Raw genomic sequence first — 25,549 nt, 5'->3', positions numbered from 1 at the left:
CTCTCGGAGGCTCACTCCCGACACGCAGAATCTCTCTGAAGGTCATCGGTACCTAAGAGGAGGCCACAGGCTCTGTCCTCTCAACACACTGCGCCACCTGCTCCCCAAACGACCCCCGTGGCTGAAACCCGAGGAGCCTCCGGGGGCTCCCGCCGGCCCCCGACGCTGCACACGGAGGTGCGGCTGCGAGCACGGCCGTGCCGACCTCCGAGGTCCACGCCAGCGACCGGGCTCCCGCAGCCCGGGCCCGCCATTGGAACTGACCACGACGTGGCTCCAGACGGCCCTTCGCCCCGCCCCCGGCCCCGCCCCGCCCGGCCAGGCCCCGCCCCCGGCCCCGCCCCCGACCCGTCCGCCCCCGCCGAGGACCCGCCCCCGGCCCCGCCCCCGGCCCCGCCGAGGACCCGCTCCCGCCCCGCCGCTCGTGGGCGGCGAGGCGGAGCCCGGCTGTCCTGCGGGGGCGGGGCCCGGCCGGCGGCGACGTCTGACGTCAGCGCGCGGGGACGCCCCACGCGTCGTCCGGCGCGGAGCGGGCCGGTGCTGCCCGCGGTCGCCGGTATCGTTGCGTGAGCGGCGGCGCCCGCCCGCTCCCCCCCGCCCTCCGCCCTTCGCCCTCCGCCCTTCGCCCCGTCCGGCCTCCGCGGCCCGGCGCCGGCGCGTCATGGTGCCGTCGGCGCGCCCGGCGCGGCCCCGCTGAGCGTCGTGGGGGCGACGACCGCGGCCCGGGGTCACCATGCCCACCCGTGAGTGGCCGGCCGGGGGCGGGCGGGCGGGCGGCCGGGGCGGGGGGCGGCTCGCACAGCGGCTCCCCGGGGCGTCGGGCCGGGCGGGGGCCGCGCGGGCAGGAAGAGCCGCCGCCGGCCTCCTGGTTTCGTTTCGGCCCGGCCGGCCCGGGGCGGGCGCGGGAGGGAAACTGAGGCCCAGGCCGGGACGGCGCGCGGGCCGGGGGTGAGCGGGCGGTGGCGCCCGGAGCCGCACGACGCGGGGCCCGCGCTCGTTAACAGCCCCGGCGCCGCCGCGGAACTTCGTGGAGACGCCGAGAAATAACTGAGGTCCCGGCGCCCGCGCCGCCTCACTTCCTGGGGCCCCGGCTCCCCGCCCCGCGCCCCTGCAGCCTGGACTCCCTCGGGGCTGGAGCTCCGGGCGTTGGGGCGCCCTCCGGGGACTGCTCGGGCTCCGACCCTCGAGGGAGGGGCCGGGCCGCCCGCCCGGGTCGCGCGCCGCCGGCCGCCGGTGCCGGCTCAGGCGCTGCTCGCCTTGGGACGCGGCGCTGGGGCCCCGCCACCCGCACTTTGAATAAGTGGCCTGTGTGTCTTTGAGGCCCTTCAGGCTTGGGGATCGCTGAGTGTGGGGGCTGTGGGGACAGATGGGCCCCCGCAGCGCTGCTGACGACCTGTTGGAGTGGGACCCGCGACCCGGAGAACCCAGCGTGCTGCTGGAGACCCTGTGGCCGAGCTGTGTGTGTGCAGATCAGAGCAGCCCTCCTGGGCCGTGAGGAGTCAGCATGTTGGGCTAGGGAGTCTTTTAAGTAAATGTTCCACACCTGCCAGCGTGTTAATAATTAATTCAGCTTTCTTGGAATTCACGATTCCTCATAGTCCGCGTCTTCGTAGACATCTGGGTCAGTGGATTTCCAGATCAGCCTCAGGGATGTTTTCTCCAGTAGTGGACAAAGAGGAATGAGTTCATGAAACTGGAAGGGTTTCTGTAATGCTGTAGCAAATCTTCAGTTACTCTTGATGTAAAGATTACTTTTAACTTCTCAGAATCGAGGGAAAGTTGGATTTTGCTCCAATGCTGGGCTTCTGTGTATGCAGTAAATGACTGGTGCAGTAAGTTTATGTTTTGATTTTATTCTTTTAGATTGGAGGACTATCATCATCGTTATTGTCAGCTTATTATTTCTAAATTCACATTCGTGTTATTTAGTGAATATTTGAGACTAGCACTGTTTTAGTCTTTTACTTTTCTGAGAAAGCAAAGAGGAAGGTGATAAATACCAGTTCTTCAAATTTAAGGCTTCAGGTGGGATTTATTGGTAAAATGACATTATGAGCATCCTTTAAAATTGAACGATTTTTTAAATTTTGTTTTAAGGTTATTTAGTTCTGTAGAGTGGCTGTAGAAAACTTGTATCTTTTAAAATGTATGATTTACTTTACAAATAATGTAAGGATGAACCAGGGTGTATTTTGCATAGTTATAAATGCAGCTTTCATGACCTAGATTGGATGCAAGCGAAATGTTTCAGGTCAGTCCCACATTATTGTTTACGACGGTAGTTTCTGTGTTTTCTTAAGGTGTGGTACTGATTGGTGGTGCCCCTGTGACATCAGGGGTGTTCATATTGCTTCTTCTTTTATAGTCCAAATCATCAGTTTTGCTGGGATAGCGCATAGGCAGTAGGACTGTTCAGAAATTCTGGGCGTAGAATACATTTCCAGCATATTCACTACTTAAGGAGAAACCGCAAAATTATAACCTTATTTAGGGAAATTTTTTTTAAGAAATCCCCTCCCCTTCCAAATAAGCTACTTTTTTTTTTTTTAAATGTCAGCCAAGTTAACATCTATCAGCTCAGGCAGTTAATCATCAGGGGGTTAATAATAATAAATGTAATGCTTTTCATAAAATTCAAACTGCTGAAGATGACCACCATAGTCTCTCAGGCTCCATAACTCTGAACATGACCTTTGTTCCAACACAGATTTCAAGACCGTCTAAATGAGCTTTCAAATCTAATCTATAACCTATAATCTGATGCATCATTTTTCTAAAGGCCTGTATTTCATCCTCCTCCATTCAAAAACCATTAGGAAACATTTTGAGCATAAAGATTTCAAATCCTGAATCAGAATTTCAGTGGAAATGTTAAAACGCTGTAATCCAATAATTTTATTGTATTTTGTATATCAGGAGATTGAGATGCAGGGAATTTCAGCAACTTGGCTGAGGTCACACATAGAGGAGAAGCAGGACTTGCACACAGATGTTGCTGCTGTACTGAGTTACAGCGAGCTTAGGATGTTCATTTTCCCCTGGCACTAAGTTAATAATTTATCTTTTTTTCCTTCCCTGGAGTAGCATTAAGACAGAGGAAACCTTGGTCAAACTTTGAGCTTACAGGAAAATTTCACATTTTGCCTTTGCCTTTGCCTTGCCACAGTGATTTGTGTGAAGAAGGCTGTGGATTGTACTTGTTTGCCCAGTACATGCTTGGCTGTACAGGCACAGACTTCTTAAACTTTTTAATAAACTACTGTGAAAGGGGTTCCTTAGTTTGCAGATAGCTGACTTCAAAACAGGTCCAGTAAAATATACTCTTTCATTGTATTTGAAAGTTAATATATATTGGCTAAAGGAAATGGAAGCCCTTAATCATTGCTTTCTGTGAAACTATCCTTTCTAGTGGTTATGCTTACTTTTCACACTTAGCTAATGGCCAGATCACTGTATGGGCAGATTGGTCAGTTCTGTGGTGATGGGGGCACATCAGGCTTCCTGTCTGTTTTGTGGTGAGGCTTGACTATATTTGAGTAATTTTTCAATCCATTCGTATGAGAGAAGAGCAGGATTTAGATGCTTTATCATGTGTGGGTGCTAGCTGAAGTGTTTCTCCCTAGAAACACATTACAAGGAGACTTAACCTAAACAGTCCTGTTACTGGCTTTTGAATTTTGTTCACATTCTTTCCCTCTCTCTTCATCTCTTCTGCTCCTACCCCACCCCATCTCCCGACCTCCTCCTCCCCTTCCCAGCACAGTGTGCATTGCCAGAGTTACAGCGGAAAGATTTCCTTTCTCACAGTTACCTTTGGCTTGGCACTGTTTCGGTTATGCCAGATCTCATCTTTCAGTGTGTTCCTGCTTGTGGGGACATGAGGCTGCACTGAAGATGACGTCGTGGTGGGCGATAAAGCTGAAGAGGGAGATGGGAGGGAGCCAAAAGTTTGAAGTATTTTATATGCTTAAAATATATAACATATATAAGCATATATTTACATACTTTTATATAAAAGTATTGTGTCTCTATGACATGTATTTCACCTGGCTGAAATCCTGATCACGCTGTCACGAGCATGGTTACAGCGATTGTCTGTTTTATTTTCTTTGGTGCCTTGGGGGACACTGACCTCCCCATCCAGCTTAGGCGATGGCCTGAGTTATCGCCCAGGCTTCAGTATTTTGAATTTACTGACACAGGTCTTTTATTTTTGTTACCTACCACCGTCCTTTATTTCCCCTCTCCCTGTCTTCCCTTAACCTCAGAGTACTCACTGCGTTATTAATATCTATTAGTGTTTGTACGTGTCTTCCTCTGTCAAATTGTTAATTATCTAAATGTTCAGTGTTATTTTTTGTCATTCCGACTTGCTTTCTACATATAATTTCCTTGAACTCCATCCATTTTGCTATGAATGGCTGCATTTCCACTTTCCTTGCAGCTGAATTCCATAATATTGCACAGTGAGGACATCCCACATGGTCTTGATCTGGTCATCTGTTCCGGCTGCCCCCATGTCCCGGCTGTTGTGACCAGTGCTGCAACGGACATTGTAGCGCTCACAGTTTTTTTGTGTTGATGGTTTTATGTCCTTTGGATGCCCAAGAGTGGGGTTGCTGGTCACTTTCCCCACTGACTGCCCCAGTCTGCATTCCCACCACAGGGTCGTTGGTTTCTCTCTCTCCCATCCTCTCCAGCATTGCTGTGGGGCGGGGCCTTGTAATATGTGCCATTCTCCTGGGCATGAGATGCCCTCGCATTGTGGTTTTCATCTGCATCTCCCTCACTGGAAGTGAGGATTAATGTTTTTTTGTGTATCTGTTGGCCTTTGGGGTACCTCCTTTGGTGACTGGTCTAGTCGTGTCTGCTGCCCTCTTATTAGTTGGGCGGGTTTATTGACGGATTGCGTACGTTTTTTATATGCCTTGGATATTAACCCCTTGTCGGTTATGCATTAACTATTTTCTCCCACTCAGTAGGATGTCTTTTTAAGTGACTATTTTAAAGGCATACTAGCAGTTTCAGCTTATAGGTTACTTTATAAAAACATATAATTTGTTGTTAGTAGTAGGAATTAATTATTGAATATTGACTTTGTGCAGGTAGTATATTTTGTGCTTTATGTGAAACTATCTTATTTAATTATCTCTTGAGGAAGGCCCTGTTTACCCTGTTACATAAGTGGAGTGCTCAGGGAATTTAAGCACCATAGCTGTTAGAGTAAGGGCTGCAGTTTAGAGCTGGGATTGGAACTAGATGGGTCTGACTTCATTCTATGCTTTCCCATTACTACACTGCCCTGAGCCAGGCAGGAGTTGACTCTGCTTTCGTCAGGTTCCATCAGTTTCTTTTAACATTGTCACTTTTCTTTGGCACGGTGCCTGATGACGTAATAGGAGCTTGGTGACTGTTGAATAAATGAATGGTTAACTGGAGTCAGAAAAGTTAACTTTTCTCCATTAAAGCAGTATTATAAAAGTTTCATAATTTACGATTAACAGACATACCTGTAACATTTGTGAGGCCTGAGACAAGAAGACAAACGAGGCCTGCAAATCAGAGTTTCTCAAACTTTACACTTGTCTTGGATCAAATACTTTCTTGTTTGGTGGGTGGGGTGTTTGTCCTGGGTTGTGACCAGAAACTGGCCTTCTTTCTCAATCAGGTGCCCTATAGCCTGCATACTCCCCAAAGATTGCCTTCTACGCCTAGAGACCCTGGAAGCTTGGGGGCCTGATCCATTTAGTAGTGATCTGTTGGGTCAGGTAGGGCCTCACCTGATCCAGTCGTGCACCTTCAGGGAGCCAAGGTGGGCAGGTTCCAGTCTTTCTGTGTCTCACCTTCCCTTAGGATTTCCAGGCCGTTCTAAGTGCCTCCCCAGAATATACCACCTGAACCACAGCGGCTTTCTGGGGAACTCCATCTACTTAGACTCCCACTTTGGGTGCTTTGGAGTGGGCAACTTCAATCGAAAATAGCTGCCGCCCCCTTTCTTTGGTTTAGAGGGCTATGATTTTGGTATCTCCTCTTTGTTCCCTCCCTCGCCCACATGTCCGTATAAAAGGAAAAGTCCTTTGTATTTAGGGAGGCAGAGGCCATTTCTTTTCCTGAGTCAAATGAAGGTACTAGTTTTTTTTTTTTTTTTTAAAGATTTATTTATTTATGCATACAAGAGCTGGGGTACAGGCCAGTGATGCGGGGGAGGGGGGTGGTGGTGAGAGGATTCACCAGAGACAGAGTGGGGAACAGAACAGGCAGACCGACTGAAATACACTGCTGAGGGGAGCAGCGGGCGAGCCAGGAGAGGTCTGCTGTGCCATGTGGGTAGCTCCCTGGCCGGCCGGGGATCAAACTCATGCTGCAGAGGCTGCTTCACAGTGCAGTGTTTAACCCCTTGCGCCACAAGGGAGGCCCTGAAGGTACTAGTTTTTAGGATAAAGCTAACAACTAGTTTTGTTTTTAATATAGCTCAACTCTGGAATGGAATAATTCAGGTGTCACTCAGTATTTCTGTAGTAGGGGATGGATTGAAATGAACAAATCTGGCTCCATGTGGGTTATCAAATTCCCTCTTTTGCATATTCACTAGCCCCTCTCCACCTAAAGTTTATTAGATAGCATGATCTCACTTTTTGTCAAGAAGGGAATCATTATTACGTTATTTGTATCGTACCGCCGAATCACAGTGTTTGTGTATGAACAGCAGCCCCATTACAAACTCCATGTTTACATGTCAGTATCTCTCCACTCTAGAGGAACCCCTTGACCTGTCAATAGTAAAAATGTTTGATGTCACTGGAGGAAACTGGTCCCTGACATTCTCAGGAGTGGAGAGAAGGGCACAGAACGTTCCAGTAGCCCACCCGGCTTGAAGGAGGAAAGGCAGACCAGCATGGGTCACTTCTTCAACTTCCAGGCCAGTCCTTTGAACAGCACCTTTTGTAAAGTTTTTGAGGTCCTAGGAATTGATAATGATAAGTTTGAACACCTCGCATTTCATTTTCTCTGCCCAGCAGGAGTGAGATCCACTTGAAGTTAAGTGCAACCACAGCACAGAGAACTTGCTAGCAAGGCATGCTACCAAGACCTGCTCTGATTCTTCACATTGGGGTCTCGTAACTATTACTGCGGGGTGCATGGTTTCAGGAGTCAGCGGAAACCATGATTGTTCTGCAAAACACATTTTCATGTGAAGGTTGTATAGAGTCTCAAGAGCTTTAAAGGCACGCTGGAAAGGCAGCGGCTCTGTGTTCTAAACACTGTAACTCAGGTTGTGGAGGCATATCATTGTTTACCAGTATGCCATCTCATTCCAGGTACTTCTTCACCTTTAAATCCCCTCCAAGTTTGTACATGCTTTTCATTGTTTCTTCCCCCCTTCTCCCTGCTAGCATAATGAAAGCTGTGAATTATAGTATAGAGGAATATTCAGTAAGGATTTTCTAAGCTCAGTATCTGTGAAGAGGGTTAATTTAAGAATGTTAGGATCACCATAGAAGGAAAAATGAAATAAAGAATTTTGTAGCTAATAAAGAACACTGGGTCCTGTTGTTAAGAGGGACATGAAAACAGTGTAGCTGAGTAATGGTGGTGCAGGAACCCGGGCCCTCTGAACACTGGTGGGGTGGGCGTTCTCACCACTGTGTGCTTCACACTGTGTGCTTCACACTGTCACCGGGAAGGAGGGTATGGGGGAGAGGTTCTGTAAAAATCTGTGCCTAAAGATTTGAAGGATTCACAACTAATACCAACTATAAAAAATTACTAATTGTAGCATTTCTATAAATCAGAAAGCAAACACCAATCCTTTATGCTTAAAGCACATACTGATATGACAATCTAACAACAAAAGATCTATAAGGATTTCAGAGATGATTTGATTTCATTAATAAAGAAATAATAAAATCATTTTTGGATTATAAGATTACCAAAGACATTTTAATTGTAACAGGCAAAAGTAGTGAGTTACAGTAGAAAAACCAGAAGTTTAAATAGTACGGCTTTTTGGGAACATAATTTTGCAGTCTGTGACATACTGTAATAATGCTATGCTGTTGACCCAGTAGCTTCCATTTTGGGTGTCTATCCTTAAAAAGGTTTAAAAACAGAGATTGAGCTAAGATTTCTGCACTGAGATGCCTATCTCAGTAATACTTGAAAGCAGTGAAAATCTGGAAACTGTAGTACCCAGTGTTGGGGAATTGAATGTAATACATCCTAACAACAAAATGTCATGCAGCCTTTAAAATAATACTTATGAAGGTGCTGAGATTATGAACTGTTTTTCTTGTCTGCAGTTTATTTCCCAGATTTTCTACAGGTAACACATGTTTTGTAATCTGAAAAAAGATGTTTAAGTTTTTTAATAATCTTAGCATAATTTTTAAAAATTAATAATTTTTTTTCAAAAACCTGAAATGAAGCATTGATATATTGTCATGAACTGGTTGCTGCTTTATGCCAAAAAAAATTTTAAGTCACTTATCAGATGGTGTCGACCATGTACGTGAGTTAGGAAAACAGTGCATCTGTCGTGTGATTGGTATCACATTCTAAGAAATATTAAAGTCTGTGATTGACTTTGAGCATTGATTGGAGTATCTTATTTCCAAATAGGAAAGTAAAATAGTGAAGCTTTTTCCAACTTAGCATTGGTGTTTTATTTTGAAAGAAGGAAGAGCACGTTCTGATTTATTAAGTGATAGTTTCAATCTTAAAAACCTGAAAAAGGTTGAGATGACTCATTATGTGTGGGTTTAATTTATTGGGTAGGTTCTTTTTGGGAACGATTGTGTTACAGAATGAACACAATTCTAGGGAAGTATGATTACAAAATGAATGTTGGCAATTTCTCCTATGATTAATATGTCAAACCTGTCAAAATTCTGTCATCCTTTGTATTTGCCAGGTTCATTCAGTTCTTGAAATGAGCTAGCTCTTGCATATGTTCTAAAGCAAACAGGAGCTACGATTATTTTTCCTCTTTCCATGTAGGCTATCAGATTCTTCCTTTGCATATTTATGTACTGTGTTCTAACTTTAGGTATTATTAGATAGCATGATTCCAGATTTTATTAAAGGAGAAACTCTACTCACATTTTTTTCAATATACCTCTGTATTCTAAGGTTAGGCATTCAATCTTTTGCTGTGTAGTCTTCAAGAGGAACTCTGAATGCCATTTGTTAATTTTATTCAAAGTGGATGAGCTATTGTACTGTGTCTTTTTTTTAATTACCTGAACTTCCCAGGTATTTCTGCTACTGTAGTTTTATGGATAATGCTAAGTGTTCTTCACACCCCTGCTATTTTATTAGCTTTTTGAGCAACGATTTGCTACCAAGTTCTCTGTGCTGTGGTTGCGCTTAACTTTAAATGGATCTCACTCCTGCTGGGCAGAGAAAATGAAATGTGAGGTGTTCAAATTTATCATTATCAATTCCTAGGACCTCAAAAACTTTAAAGAACACTGGCCTGGAAGTTGAAGGAGTGACTCATTTATGACATCTGACTGAAATTGTTTTATGAACTTAGTTGGAAGTATTTTTACTAGCAGTTGGATCCATTGTTAATAGCATGTTAATAGCTCAAGGATACTTAGGTGCAATAGAAATTATGTAATTGTGCTTTAGAAGTAGAAATTAATACCTTACAAATATGTTATATGGGTTAGTATGTTGCCACAAGAATGTCTATCTACAGAGAGGATGACTCTGGGGAAATGCATAATAGCTGACTTTTGGCTCCAAGTCTCTGAATTTCTCCTGTTCTCATAGACTATGTGAAATTTAGAGGTCCTAAGTCACATTGGAGCATGGCACAGGGGAGGCATGAGCAGCCTTTAGAGCCAATGTTTTTTGAAATACTTTCTAGAGAAAAATAATAGGGACTCTTGTGTGGAGAAGATGCTGACGAGACTGAGCAGGTAGACCTTTCTATGCCTCCCAGCCCTGTTTTCATGTTTCATTTGCGGGTTTCTTTATTATATTTCAGTAGGGAAATAATGTCTACTTGTAGACATTTGAATATACAGTTGAAAATGTATAGTCTAAGTCGCTAGAATGTGTCCTCTGAAAAGAATTTAAGATGTTTTCTAATCAAAAGCTTAGGAACCTAGAGACAAACCCAAAAATCATTTTGCGGGGCCCTGGTGACACAGGTGGTTGAGTGAGGCACTGTGAAGCTGTCTGCAGCCTTGCAGCACCGGTTCGATCCTGGCCGGCGGGCGAGGGTCCCACATGGCGTGGCAGACCTCTCCTGTTTCGCCTGCTGCTGTGTATTTCGTCAGTCTGCCTGCTCTGCTCCCCGCTCTGTCTCTGGTGAATCCTCTCACCCTCTCAGGCATCTGGCCTGTACCCCGGTTCTTGTGTAAATGAATAAATAAATCTTTAAAAAAAATCATTTTGCCGATGGTGTCCGTTTTGCTCTAATGAGCTCCTAGAATGTCATTGTCCAGTCTCCAGTAGTCATTTTGCTTATGGGCACTGTCCACTTGCTTCTGGACTCACAGATGTTCTCTTTCAGTCAGTCTTGTTTTCTTACTGGACTTCTTGTAGGGATTCATTCATTATTCCAGTAGTTGTTTTGGTGCCTGCATATGTGCAGGGCACTATGCAAAATGGGGAATATAGAGATGAGTGGAGCTTTTAAGAGTCTGTCCAGTTTGTGGAATCTGTTATAGGGGCTGTAATGTAAAGAAGGAAATGGCCAGCCCTCTAAAAATGGTGCCGTGGCATTCAGAGGAGAGACTGCAAGAGAAGATGAAGGGAAGATGAGTGGAGGTGATGGAAGCCTGACTTAAATGCTACTACGTGATTAGAAGCAGTGGTCATCAGCTAAATGCAGGTTTGGGGAAAATGTTTGAGGTGAGTAATATAGGTGAAAATAACCAGAAGCCGGATGAAGTAAGTCTTTGGTGCTAGGGAGGGTGATTATTTTCCAGCCATATAGATATATAGATTTGGTTAATTTTATCTTTCAATCAACACATATTTATGGAATGCCTACTATGTGGTGTCATCCTCAGCACTGAGGATGTGGGAGTGTCCTTACTCTGTACCTACGGGCTTCTTCCTGGACACCATCCCATTCTCATGCACTTAGTGTGGCAGGGAAGACAGGTGCTGAGCGCATGCTTGTTCACCAGAAGGGAAGCTTTCCAGGGCCTATACCTGTTTACTCGGCCACTATTAATGTAGCCTTTGATACAGTGGTTGGCCCATGGGACACAGTCAGTGTGTATTTGTAGAGTGATTCAAATTATGAGAAGAGAAACACAGGTTGCTATGGAAACACATCAGAGGTTGGAGGGAGAGCACTCAGGTTATTAAAATATACTAGTCTGAGTGGTAGGCTTTGGTCATATGGTGGTGGTGGGATGGATTGCAGTGGGCAAATGTGACTACCGTTGAGCAAATACAATTGGTAGGATTAGTTGGATGAGGGCTGGAGGGAGGAGGAGGAGTCAGGATTTACTTCCGCATTTCAGGCTTGATCATTTGGGTGAACTGCTCTGGTTTGACATAGGCACTTTTGAAGGAATTGCTGTTTGGGGAAATTGAGATGGAAGGTGAGTCCCTTCTAGGGTACGGTAAGTGTGTGGTACTTTAAAAATGTGTAGGAATATAGAGAATAGGTTCTCTAGAGAGTGGGGAGACTGAGGGCAGATCCTCAAGGAACTTGTCCATTTAAGGATCAGATAGACAGAAGAGCCAAAGATGAAGCAGGCGAGGTATTAAAGCTAATGCCGCTGCAGCAAGTGCAGCTACTCAGAGTTCATTCTTGTGATAACATTCAAAATGTTCCCGATAGAACGAATGGAAAAAACCAGATAGTTTCTTGTGCTGTGACAATGATAATTTATGAAATGTTAGGAACTTTTTTTATTTTAAAGATAAAGACCTAAATATGACTGTTGTGTCTTCATCTTGGTGTGTACTGTCTTGTACTTATGTCCTTAACTGTCCTGTTGCTGCTTCCCAACAGTGACTGTCAGATTGTATTTAGTTGAGAGGGTCTAAACTGTGCTATATCTCCTGAGTTAATAGTGCAGCTTGCAAGTGGAAGTTAGGCAGTTCTGCATCATGTAATTTGTAATATTTCATAGAACTAAACTATTAGTTAACTCACCATCCTGTTGCTGTCTTTTTTGAGTCTCCTTAGAATGCATATTTGTGAAAGAACTGAATGATTTGCTGGCAGCCAATAGAATGCTTGTGTAAATTGGCTGGAGATCTGCTTTATTTCAAAGACCTGAGGGGCTTTTGGAGGCTTGAGCTTGAAAAGCTCAAGTCATCTGAGAGCGTGTCTCAGCTCTTTGAATGTTCAGCACAATTTTCTCCTCTTCCACATCGAATACTCCTCTTTCTCCTCTCAGTCACCATTGGTTTCTGTGTGTCTGCTGGGCGTAACTCAGTCACCAGGCTCTGTTCTCTCTTCTCTGTAACAGAAATATTGCTCTTCTTTTCATTGCCTGCCCTGATGGGATACAGCAGCGTGCTGCCTAGGGGCTGAACCATTTTAAAAGCTCTTTATCCAGCAGAAGTCCATGACAGTAGGGAGGGGTAAGTATAATAAAGCATAGTTTAGATGCTGAGCTTTTGCTGGAATAGCAGTTAATTCCACCATTCATAATTTTTGTTTTAATTTAAAATTGCACTGTAATTCAGTCTTGCTAAATAATCTGAGTATTTGCATAAAAATAATTTTCTGTGGGTCTTTTTTAACTTAAGAGTTAAAAAACTTTCCTTTTATAGTTGCGGTAACAAAACAAATACTTCACATGTATATAGATTTCTAGCTTTCTTTGGTCATAATGCCACAGAATTATTGGTATTAGTGGTAATAAGTCTCACCTTTGAGAAAAACTTAGTAAGAAATTGAAATCTTACGGTCGTATCAGATTTTGGTTTCTGATTCATTTAGGAATAGTAATTAGACAAGATTTATTACCCTCTTAGAGTTTTGATTAACATAAAATTCCATACTTTGTGTATATTAACTGCGACCATAGTGTGTGTAATATGTTAAAAGAATACATGGAAATTTATAGTTGTGGGATTTTGCCATGTTTTACCAAAATCTTATAAGTGGCGTGAAAATAAAATGCTTCGTTTTCTGTGTTTTAGTTGAAAGTTTGGGGTCAGTATAAAGAACACTAAACCTTGAAGCTTTAAATTAGTATATCTTTTTTTGTATCTTTATTAAATGTTTTACTTAGCTAAGCATCTCAGCAAATCCTGTTATATTTTGTTATTTAAAATCTTTGGACACAGAAATAATTTAAAATACACAGTCTATTTAGATACATAATTAGCGTGCTACCTATTTTTTCCTTTACTCTTTAGTCAGAAAATTTAATCATCTCAACTCAAATGAGAATCTTTAACATATGGCATAGGCACTGTGGGTGTTGTGAAATCTATAAGAAGAATCAATGTTGTTGGTATATTAAATGTATTTGTTCTAAAAATAATTTTGGAAGTTACAACACCCCACAGATTGAACATTTTTGTTACTCAGTGACTAATGAGGAAATTAAAAATTGTCAAATTTAAGTAAGTTGGGGAATTATAGTGTTGTTTTGAATTTTGCCCGAAATAACTCATATCCTACTTGTGAAATATTCAGAAGATTTTTAAATAAAAATAGCCCAAGTCAACCTGGTTAGCTCAGAAAGGTCCTAGTCATTATCTGCGGTTGATTATTTTTGCTCATAATAATGAGAAATTAATCTTTTCATTTAAAGATTAATTTTCCTAGACTTTTGTGACTTTGTTTGCTTAAGAAGAAATTGGATTTATTGGTACCTTTTTTAAAAAGGCTTAGGCTAAAAACAAACTGCAGAAAACCCTACCTTATCTTTAAAAAAAACCCTGAAAATACCGAGTGGTGAGACTCCAAAATTTTAGTTCTTTTAAATCTCTTAATTGTAAAGAAGATATTTTTATGTCTGTAGCTCTAAGTTTATGATGTATATTTTTAAGTTTAAAAATCTGAAATCATCCAGTCTCAGGGTACCGTGCAGTGTATCACAATGCAAGTGTTTTAATTTGAGGAGAAAATTAACTGAATTTTTTCCTCTGCATGCTCAAATCACTAAATTGTAAAGGATTCCCACTTTACTACTGCAGAGTAAAGATGGGCTGTAACTTCACAGCTGGAACTTAAGTTTCAGTGAGGATTTATTGCTAGAGTTTTGTGAAAGGTTACACAGATGTGCTTCCATCATCATTATTTTTATTTAGTTTGGGGACAGTTGTTGTTATCAGCTGAAACTCATCAGAGCACAGTGGGTGGGAAGGCTTTAGGACATCTGAGACAGCAGTCTTTGTGAGTCTGCAGAGTAATGGGGTTCTCTCACCCTTCCCCCCTGGTTGAGTGCTCCCTGAAGCTCTTTCTTGTTGTCTGGTACTCTAACAACTGAAAAGGCAGATCATCTTTTCTTCCTTAAGTGTTTTTGTATTTTTAGACATGCTTTAAAGCTCAGATAACCTATTATAGGAAAAGTAAGATCATTTCTACAAGTGGGAAGTGTTCTCAGGCAGGGTGTCGCTTTTCATTCTCTGCTATCTGACTTGGTTTTTGGTTTTGTACTGAAGAGCTAGAGTAATGACAGTATAATCTTTTTGAATGCTGCATAATATTTTGACTGTGTTGCATCACTTTCCAAATTGAACAGTTCAGACTATAAAAAATATAAAACGCCATCTCAGGAAGGAACTGTAGCACGTAAACTATTAAGAGCACAGACTCTTAACTGGATCCACCACTTAAGTTGCATGACCTTGAACAAAGTGACCTATAAATGTTGTTATGAGCGTTAAGTAATATGCAATCTGGAATAGAGTAGATACTGAAATTATTTGTTGAGTGAACTCTGAAAGAATCAGACTGGCAGTGAGGAGTAGACAGGAGCAGGGGATTCCTGGTGAAAATCGGGCCTGTCCCATCGTTCAGCTCTGGTTTTCTGCTTTATTTTTCACTCCGCATCTGTGAAATCATCGGCAGAACTGGGGGACGCAGTGCAGCATTTGTCCACTGCTTTTAAAAATAGCTTTACTGTTAACTTCCTTATTCCTCCAAGTATTCCTCAGTATAAAGGGACAACTTTATGTACTTGAGGCTGACAACCTGGAACTCACCCACTTGTCCACTTAGCCCATTGCCTTGGTTTTCCAGGTGCAGAATTTTGCTTCCTTTTTGATTCTTTGTTCTTCTGTTTTAACTTCGTTGCAAGTTAAGTTCTTTGGTCTTTTTCTTTACCAACTCTTTACAGAGTGTTGAGTTATGTTTGAAATTGTTGAACTTAACTATTCTGTAACATAATGATTTCCCTTTAGCCTTTAGTAATTGAATTGTTTTCTCACTACTGAATGCAAGTTATCTGTACCACTTTTTATTAACAGTGGGTGTTCTCTACAGAAGGAAAGACAGGAGTAAATGCATGGGAACGAAAAGGTTTGGGATTTGATTTGAGAACCATGGATATTCATCGCTTTTATTGTAAAGAGGTTATGAATTATTTGGGAAGTCAGTCTGAAACGGTAGAGCTTGTGCTATGTTCACCTCCAAGACCAGCCTATCAATGAAATAATTGGGGTGATCTCTAAATGGCAAAGTATAACTGATTTGTGTGTGTGTGTGTGTGTGTAGCTAAAAATAACCTATTACATTAATCATGTGTTTTATAAAATAAGTGAATTGGGGTTTGTAGGTGTGCCCTAAATGAGTTATCTTATAAATTGTCTAATTGTGGATACTATATTAATCCAGGATGTTCTCAATATATTTCTGACATACAGTAAAAATGTTTTGTATGCAGTTTTTTTTGTGTGTTCATTTTTCTTTATATAAATTTCACAGCCTTTTCAAAGACATCTAGAAAATGTCATTTGATTTTTTTTTTTTAACATTCACAAATTGGAAATGCCACACTCAGACAACTTCTGAGGATAAATAAAAGGCTGCTATTATGAGTCTAGGTTTTGACTTTAGATATACATCTGGTTTTAGTATAAAATGTTTTTCTACCAAAAACTTCAGTAGACTTTCTTGTTAACTGCATGGCAAATTAATTTAGAAGGGACCCTTCAAAGCATGCAAACCAGAAAAAATGGCAGCCTACATTAACTGACCAAGGGCATGGTTCCCCACTTAACTTTCTTGCCCGTGTATGGTGTGAGAAGAGCTTCTCACAAGCCATTAGTGTCTTCAGCTTTCCTTAGGAATCATTACAAAGTATTTTGTATAGGTGAATGAAATGGATTTTGATACTGGCATTTAATAGGCTTACTTCTTCCTTGAGAAATTAAAAATCTAAAGCCTACGGTACAGTGATTTTGACATTTAACTTGTGTTCTGAGTCTCTGTTGACTTACTTTAGTTGGTGTATCCTGATAAATACTGTTTCGGGTTCCCATTTTAAGGCCATAAAAGGAGTGTTTATTTGATTGTTTCTCATAAAAACTAAGGACCAGTGTGGGGACAGTTGATAACTAAAGTATGATTATCAACCTTTATAAATTAGAAATCATTTCCATATGCTGCCCTTAGTCATCTTATACACTCAGAAATAACTAATGTACATCTAATTAAACTAATTAAAGCTATTTTTATAGAAATCTGGTTGTCTTTTAAACTTTACTCTTTATGCTGTGTTAAGAATATTAAGCATTTTTAGATATGACTGTTTATTTGTTTGAATATGGTGGTTTTATACCAGGTTTTTAATTGAAAAATCTTTATCCTTTGTCCCTGATTATACATTTTCTGTAATTACTGTTAATGTGATTAGTTTAAATTTGTTCACCAAGTAATGTTTTGGATCCTTTGACATAGTAATTAAACAGACTACACTCATAGTTGCATTATTTTATCATCCCATTGTCCTATGCAAATGCTTCAGGTTGTTCAAAGCGAAGTTAAATCTTATTATCTGTTTATCCAAGACCCTTTGGATCTGAAAAGGTATAGCTGTTGTTCCCAGGCTCACCTCTAACTATGCTGTTCATTTGTATTCATGTTTGGCTGACCCATTTTTCCTCTGAGTAGCTTTTCTAGACTTTTTCAGTTGGAATTTAATTTCTCATTTCTTGTATTAATATTCTTTGTGATTCTTTTTTTTTTTTTTTTTTAAAGATTTATTTATTTATTTATACAAGCACTGGGTACAGTCAGAAGCGCGGGAGGGTGAGAGGATTCACCAGAGCCAGAGCGGGGAGCAGAGCAGCCAGAAGGACCGAAGTACACTGCTGAGGGGAGCAGCGGGTGGCAGGAGAGGTCTGCGTGCCATGAGGGACCCTCCTCCGGTGGCCGGGGAGTGGCCGGGGAGCAGCCGGGGATTGAACCAGCGTTGCAGAGGCTGCGGGCAGCTTCGCAACCCAGCACTCAACCATTGCACCACAGGGGAGGCCCTGTATGTGATTCTTTATTCCATCCTTTCATACATGAGTTCTTGTATGAAATACAAGATAATACTTTCCACTGTCAGTTTTTTCTGTACCTTTCACAGTACTGTGTATAGTATTTTCTATACAATTGGTATTCACTGGTGTGTGTTTGCATATGAATTGGAATCTTGGACATTACATATTTTATGTAATTTTATGGTTTTACCATTGATTACAACACTATACAAATTTTGGCACATGTATGTGTAAGCCTCATGTCACCCACTCCTGAAATTCCGGTGCCTCCCCAGGATCAGGTTGATTCTCTCCTCCCTTTCCACCCTCCTTCTAACTCCCCCTGGCAATCACTATATTTTTCACAGAGCATGAGATTTATTTTTGTTGTGATTTGTTCATTTGCTTTCCTTATTTATATTCCACATACGAGAGAAACCCTCTAGTAACTATGTTTTACTTTTGACTTATTTTGCTTCGCATAATCACCTCAGGTTCCATCCACATGTCACAGAAGGCAAGGTTTCCTCGAGCATATATACCACAGTTATCGGTCGATTGGCAGACAGGTCGTTTGCATGTTTTCGCTATTGTGAATAAGGCTGCTATAAAAATAGGGGCACATATATTTTTCCCAAGGATCTTTTTCATATTTAGAGAGTTTACTTAATTTAACCTCTAATGTGAATCTTTTTTTTTAAATTTTTTAAATTTTATATAATTCTTACATCATTTTTCATTTTTGCACAATGTATGCATTTTCATTTTGGTTATATTCCCCATACAATTCCCGCCTGATCCTGTTTGGAAATTCACAGGGAATTCTCATAATTTTGACTACTTATGTCCCAGTTCTGTCCTTTGAGAGTATCACAGAGTAATCCCTTTTTAATATAATGTACTTTAAATATTTGGGTAAAACCTCGTATATTAATACTGTATGTCATACTCCGTCATAAGCAGTTTTTGATGTAAAGAACTAAACTATAGGACTTTGATGTCAAGTTTTCTATTAAACATTAGGAATTTCATTGAATAGCCTGCAGAAATACCATATTGTTATTTATGAAAGTTCACTGTTGCAGAATCCATGAAACGCAGCAAAATTACCCTCAATTAGCAGTAAGATACCTACTTAGCATTTGCATCCAGGTGATGCATTGCCCTGCATTTCTGACCACTAATATGTGGTCAGAGAATTAAAAATTATTTTTAAGAAATGATTTTGATTTGATCTCAAAGTACATTAAATAGAAAACATAAAAATATAAAATTATACAAATAGGCCTGCTTATACAAAAATATGAATGGGGAAATTCTCAAGAACAAATAATTTGTTTCCTCTGGCACAGGCAAGAAGTAACTAAAGACGAAAAACAATGTCCTCTAATCTTCCACAAATTTTGCTAATAATGCATTAAACAGAGAATTATACAAAACAGTGAACACACTAGACAGTGATGATATTCAACGTGGTCTGAAGGTTGTGTGTCCCTGAAAAATCATGAAACAGTTCAGATATTCTAATGACTGTTTCAGAGGTTTAGTTCATGGATCATAGATGCTGTAGATTAGTCAGTTTCAGAATGTCCTTGTGTTAATTTGAAAAGGTCGTTTGTCTCGTCTGTGACTCCAAGTTTATTTAACTTCCTCGTAAATATATGTGATATTCTAGATAGTTAAGGTCAACACACTGCAGTATTACTCTTTTTTAATATTAATGTAACATAAACAAAAGAAATGTGTCCAAATGATGACATTTAAAAAAGCTGTGGCTTATTTTTTTGTAGAACATGAAATCAAAGCCTTAAAGCTTTATTGTGATCCAGTAAAGCAAACTATAATGGTGTACATATGGTATCCGATACTAAAATTACATTTTTAAGCTGCATACTTAATGAATGCTAAAATTTACTTTATAGCTTGAGAAACAACTACAAGTTTTTGTGATAACCAGTTTAAACTGGTTTAAGTTTTATTCAATACTAGCACTTTCACTACAAGTGATTTAAAGTAAAAAAAAAAAAAAATTAACTGTAACATGTCAAAGAGAATTCCAGATTTCCAAGATTTCATTTTTCTTTCACAGAATGGAAAAATGTACATAGTTATAGATTTTTCTTTCTAGACATTTTTGGGTCTTTAGCTTTCGAACATATTTTATCCTCTAAGTCTTTTGGACATGAGTAAACCATAGCCCTGCCTTTGAGTTTTAGAGCCCTCAGAGAAATACTTGAGTCGGTCAGTTAAACAGGTGGTGGTGACAGTTGTGGTAGAGGTGAGTAATGCCTGCCCAGCTCTTGGTGGGCATCTCGATCTTGGTGGAACAATGCCAGACATGGGCTGGAGGATGAGTAGGTTGCCTGCGGGACAAAGAAGGGCTGGGGAAAGGGATAGCAAGAGAGAAGCCTGTCCTCTTCCTCAAATATATTACAATTTTGAAAATGTCAAACATTGCTTTTTTTGTTCTATATCCCGTCTACAGAATTGTTAGGCAAAAAAAAAAAAAAAACTAAGTTTTGTGGTAGTGACTAGAAATCTACAAGTTTGTGTCCCCCAAACTTGAGCACTCTACCTCTGACAGTGTTCTCATATCCTAGATCAAAAAAAAACACCTCTACCACACAAACAACCAGGGTTATTTCAATTAAAAAAATACTGCTTGAGAAGTTTAAAATTCATATTTTTGATAATCGTTGGTGGTGACTTTGGACATAGAAGCAAACACGGACACCAAAGTCAGCATGGTTACAGGTTATGAGCCAGCCCTGCATATACTCAAAACAAAATGAAATTGCTTTTAGTGAGACATTCTTAGCAAGTAAAATATAGGTTCTATTATTTGCTAGTGGTTGGTGTTAAATTTATTGATGTCACCTTTTACCTCTGCACTTCTTGAAAATTTAATTATAATTTTTTCATTTATTATTCATTATTCAATTATCTTTCATTTGTTCATTATTTCAGTTCAAACAAAAAACCATTTCAAACTTCCTGTTCATCATAATTTCCAAAACACTACTGATAATAATTCTACAATCATCTTAAAGTGGCCTTTGACAATGTAAACTACAATTTGACAAATAGAATTTTTTAAACTTTATCTTCCTAGATTGGGAACTATTTGAAAACATACATACTGTATTTCAGGCATTTTGCATGTGGCAGGCACTTTAATGAACATATTTTGATTGATTGATTAGTCATATAAAAAGTTAAAAGGTTCTTTGAATGTCTATCTTAGAAGAAGAAGAACTCAAATGTAGAGCTCTTAATCTGGGTCTATTATTAGGATAAGATCAGTGCCGGATTCTTGATCTTGTTAGATGAAACCTCTGCTTTAATCACTGTTCAACACCAAATCCCAAAGTGAAGGGTGAGGATTCTGCAGACGTTGTATTTTTTTCCTTTGGTTATTTATTTCAGTATAACTTTGCTTTGTTATTGTCTCATTCTAATCATTTTGTCCTTCACTGTTTATTCAGAATTAACACACTTTAGTTCTCTATTTTAGATAGAAAAGTTGTATCATATAAGAATTGATTAAAATAGACATGAAATATATTAGTAGATTCTTTTAAGAGATATTTCATCTTATTCATTTAATTTTTAATAAGAAACAATCAGGGTTGAAAACTGTCATCAGTCTCTTTTTCCAACATCAAATGTAGGATCTGTAGAACAGTGATTTTCTGTCTGGACATTTTGAAACTAATTTTGGTCAAAATGCTTAGCCCAACCAAGAATTTCAACATATTAAAATCTGAGATTTTCATCTTTACTTGTTTTTTAAAATGTTCTTAATTTCTTTTTCTGCTGTTTCCTCATTCCTAGGGTATTTTTTAAAGTTCTCATTTCTTTTATCCGTGTAATTGGTACTTTTGTAGAAGGTATAGGATTGAAAAAACTCTCCTTTGTTTTCTTGCACACAATTCTTTTGCAGTTTTATTCCCATTTCTTTAGATGTCTTCTCTTTCACTTCCTCCTCTGCTGGATCATCCTTTAAATGCTTGTTTTCCACAGGGTTCTCTCCCAGACGACCTCCCGTTTTCTTCGGTGGCCTCAGCTACTCCAGCTTGCTGCTTTTGCTGTTACTATATATGTTTTTGGTTCTTAAATTTTTATTTCTAACCTAGATCAGTTCTGTACTACAGCATGTCCCGTTTCAGGTTTATTACCTCACACTTAACAAGTGCAAAATAGAATTCATTCTCTCCCTCTTCAGCATCTCCTCCACCCTGAAATTCATCTTCCCTTGTTCCACTTAGGCCTTCCAGGTAGCATCTGTCTGGCTGTTTTACTCATGTGCAGAGCTCTGTGCTTGTTTGCAAATTAAAATGACATGCTTGTTTACCTCTGAGCCTTAACATACTGACTTCTACCTGGCGTGCTAATCCTCCCCTTTTTGCCTAATTTCCACTTTTTTCTTCAATACTTAACTTAGTCTTTACTTCATGCAGGAAGGTTAAACCTAATCTTCCTGCCTGACCTTCCTGCTAGCCTCTGCTGATCTCCCATAGCATCCTGTTCTGTTATTGCTGTTATCACACAGTTACATTTTTCTCTTTATGTGATTATCTCCTCACCAGACTGTGAGCTATTGAAGGCCAGGGCTGTGACCTTTGTATTTCCTGCATTTAGCCAATTGCATGTGGAATGGTAATTCACATTAAGTATTCTTACTAAAAGAATAACTCTGATTGGGTATAAGTGTTTTTTCCCAACCAAATGCATTTCTGAGAGACATGTATTTGTTGTTTTCAAGAGGGTAGCAGTTGCACCCATGTCACTGTCCAAGTTTGGAACTAATTGAGAGAAATAAAAAAATCCATCTGATACAAGTCAAAATACTAGCTTTATTGCTAGTAAAGCTGCATCTGAGAGTGTGACTTGACTTTTATCATCAGGTGTCTTACTGACTTCTCTCTCCCCAAAGTGGTCAAAAAAAAAAAAAAAATACTTACCCAGTCTTCTGCAAGCAGGACTTTCTGACTCAGACTTCTTGGTAGCCCCATAGAGACAGGTTTTCAGATCCAAATACCTTACCATCTAAAAGCAGATAGAGTGAATGGCAGAATGGAGATCTGAGCTGAGACACTCTTGGGAATTCATTTATTCATTCAACAAATAATGAGTTCGACTATGTCCTGGCCAGTATGTATGTGCTAAGGATACAGACTTGGAGCTTATGTTTTAAGGCATGATTGGTTTCTTTTTCCAGGCTCGCCGGTATAAGAAGTTTCTCTTCCTCTCATACTGTACAGAAATCTTACATAGAGAAGGTAGCACCAGGAATAGAACAATTTCTTCAAATGATAACTACCTTTAGCCATTGCACATTAAATAAATTCCAAGAGTTATGATAATGTTAAAGACAGAGCAGCAGGAAATACAGAGAAGTGTACCACAGTAGTCTTTTAGGAAAAGGAAATTTCAAAGGACTGATCCTATTTTAGAAAAAATGTGAAAAGATCACAATCATTTATTTCTCTTTACTTGCAACACTTAGGATTTTTAAGGCCTTTAGCACCTCACTCTGTTTTATTTCCAGCATGGGTCTGCCAAATCATTCATTCATACAAGTTGATTAGAAATTGTAGTCCTACTACTGGCATTATCATAGAACTATTTAGTCAGTATTTTGTATATATAAAATAGTCAGTATTTGTATATATAAAAAGTCAGTAGTTTGTATATATAAAAAGGAAAGCACATACTCTTTCATTTTTCAGTTCTGTCTTACTTACCCCGGGTGGGCAGGGCGCAGGAGTGCTGTCCCACCTGGCCACACTGCCCCCTGCTCACATTGAAAGTCTGTGGCACGGAGCATCCAGGCAGTGGTCTTAGAAAGAGGCAGGAGGCACAGGCTGTCTCTCAGCAGTGGTGTGGACTGAGGTGTAGTTATTTTTCTTTCCTGCTTGCAGCTCTGGTTTCTTTGTCTTCCACTGGAGTGTGTCTTACTTGTTAACAAACTAAGTCAGTATCAGATGAAATGAATAGACAGTTCTGTTTCCTGATTTTAATATTTGCAATAATTGTTCCCTAGATAATGATTGTAGAAGCTTTGCAAATGCAATCTTGCAGGATTATGTCTTCTAAAATCTAGATTATTCTGTGTTTTGTTGCTCTTGTCCTTGGGTAACTCTGCTGAGTAATATTTTATTTTCAGCTAAGTGGGATAGTATGCAGTAAAGTATGGGTATACATCTGTAAATTGACTTTGTAAGAAGGCGTTGTCAATACGTATTTTTTTCTATTAATTGGTATGATAGTAAGGGGCAATAAAAGCATGTTGAGTAAAGACCAGTCACTCATTGGCTCAGAAAAAAGCTGCTGGTTTTTCCCTAGATAGTAATTCTGAATAGTTTTGAAAAGTGTACCAGAGATTTCTCTGTATCACAACCATATGAAAACCAAGTTTTGCAGTGCTGTGGAAGACTGTTCTAACGCAGAATTAGAGTTTGAATTTCCTTGTTGCCTTGTGTCCTTCTGTTTTCCATCAGGCTATGTGCCTGGGAGCAAAGAACAAGCAGTGAAATTGAGAGTTAAAGAACAGAAAGTGTAGAATTACACGTGGAAAGAGCCACGTAATGAAATACTCCTCTAATGGATTAAAATCCTTTTAAAAGGAACACTTTCCTAAAGATAAGACCTGTTTCGCTCCTGTTCCTTTGCCCTCCCCTGTATCTAGCAAGCTGCCAACCCCTTTCCATCCTTTGTGCCATCTCCTTCCTTCCTTTTCTGAAATCTGCAGCATTAGAAAATGCATTTTCAGTTTTTTCCGTGGGGCCCCCTGCTGAGTTCTGCGTCCATCGTCCCCCCTGACTAGGTGTCCTTCACTGTCCCAGATTTAGCCCACAAGTTCAGCCTCCCTCACTTTCCAGGCAGACCCACAGCTCAAATCCTATTTCCTCCGTCAGCCCTCTTCACCTGAGCTGGAAGTGCTCCTCGCTCTCTCTGGTCCCTGTGACCTGCCATCCATATGGCACTGGCTATCTCCGCCTCACATGGTTTCCAAATACCGTTTCAAAATTCCATTTTTAACTCTTTGTCTTTTCAAGTACATAGGTGTCTTTTTAATCTCCTGTGGTTCTGAGCGAGTCCCCGCACACATGTTGAGGTACAGGAATAGCACCCATATTATAGCCTTTGTGTATAGCATAAGTTTGTGGGGGGTTTGTATTTATATATTAAGTCTTTGATGTTTGGAAGGGATATGTGTGGGTGGGTTACAATATCATTAAATCTTTTTAATTGTATTGTTTTGTTCTCACACCAACTCAGTGGTATCTAATTTTAAATCCTATATTTTAAGTTTAACCTTGAAGGGAATATATATGATGTAGACTCTTTTACAGGCCTACAGTTCTTCACAGAACTAGAGTTCTTGAAGTGATTAATCTTTAAAAATCTCCTAGTAGGAAAACAGTCTCTTTTCACCTTGATTACTAAGAGCCTCCACTAGGCCTAAAAATAAAACAGAAATTGTTTAAAGTGATTCATTTGATATTGTCATCTGTTTTTTTGCGAAATATTATTCTGGCATTTACTTAGTGTTTTGTGCTAGACAATGTATGTCATCATCTTCATTTTCATAGCACGTATCAGAGTGCATATTGCATTTATTTTATCAGTAAACTTTGGGTCTTCATTTAGTAAAGAAACATTTTTACATGTTTACGCCTAAGAATTAACCTGGGAGGTAGGTAGGTAGGTAGGTTTTGGGGTTTCCTGTTTACTGAGGAAGGCCCAAAAGGCCTTGTTGAGCAGGTTGCCCCAGTGTTACCTGCACATGATTCTCACACACAACCTGGCACTTCGTTGTGGTCACAATTTCTCTCTTTTCAAGCATGCCCAAGTTCCGTTTTCCCACTGGTTAGTCATCCCGCTTGAGACTTCCTGTTTCTCCTCCTAGCAAGTGCATTGTGAGTAGGCTTTGACTGCCAGTGCCTTTGTGGTGTGGGTATTAGGGTGACATGCACCTGAGGGTGTGACCCTGTACCTCTAAATCATATACAGCACCGTAAAACAGTGCTGCCTCTATTAAAAAAAAATGGGTGCTGAATTCTCATACTACAGAAGAGTAGTGAAGTCTCTTCTCTTTCATGTGCTTGAATTTCATTTAAAGGAAAAATTCTTTCAG

At 40.4% G+C, this 25,549-nt stretch overlaps 1 protein-coding gene across 6 annotated transcripts in view; it reads left to right on the top strand.

Moving 5' to 3' along the window:
• Positions 1 to 511: 511 nt before the first annotated feature.
• The window catches only part of EFR3A (EFR3 homolog A), an 81,049-nt gene continuing 56,011 nt past the window's right edge, over positions 512 to 25,549 (top strand). For 4 of the 6 annotated variants that reach the window (XR_008550520.1, XM_054691976.1, XM_037501677.2 and 1 more), the window contains exon 1: positions 712 to 743. Coding sequence is in view for 5 of the 6 variants with exons in the window: in XM_054691976.1 (XP_054547951.1) it covers positions 734 to 743 (10 nt within the window). In the remaining variant the exon portion in view is untranslated. Of the gene's footprint in view, positions 744 to 9,933; positions 9,949 to 25,549 lie in introns of those variants that run through there. The other 2 variants (XM_037501678.2, XM_037501679.2) reach the window with 2 other exon arrangements.

The sequence above is a fragment of the Talpa occidentalis genome, unplaced genomic scaffold (assembly GCF_014898055.3).
Source record: "Talpa occidentalis isolate TD23 unplaced genomic scaffold, MPIMG_talOcc4v2.1, whole genome shotgun sequence".
Lineage (NCBI taxonomy): Eukaryota > Metazoa > Chordata > Mammalia > Eulipotyphla > Talpidae > Talpa > Talpa occidentalis.
The sequence above is the reverse complement of the archived record's forward strand: the minus strand, read 5'-3'. Positions and strand labels throughout refer to the sequence as shown.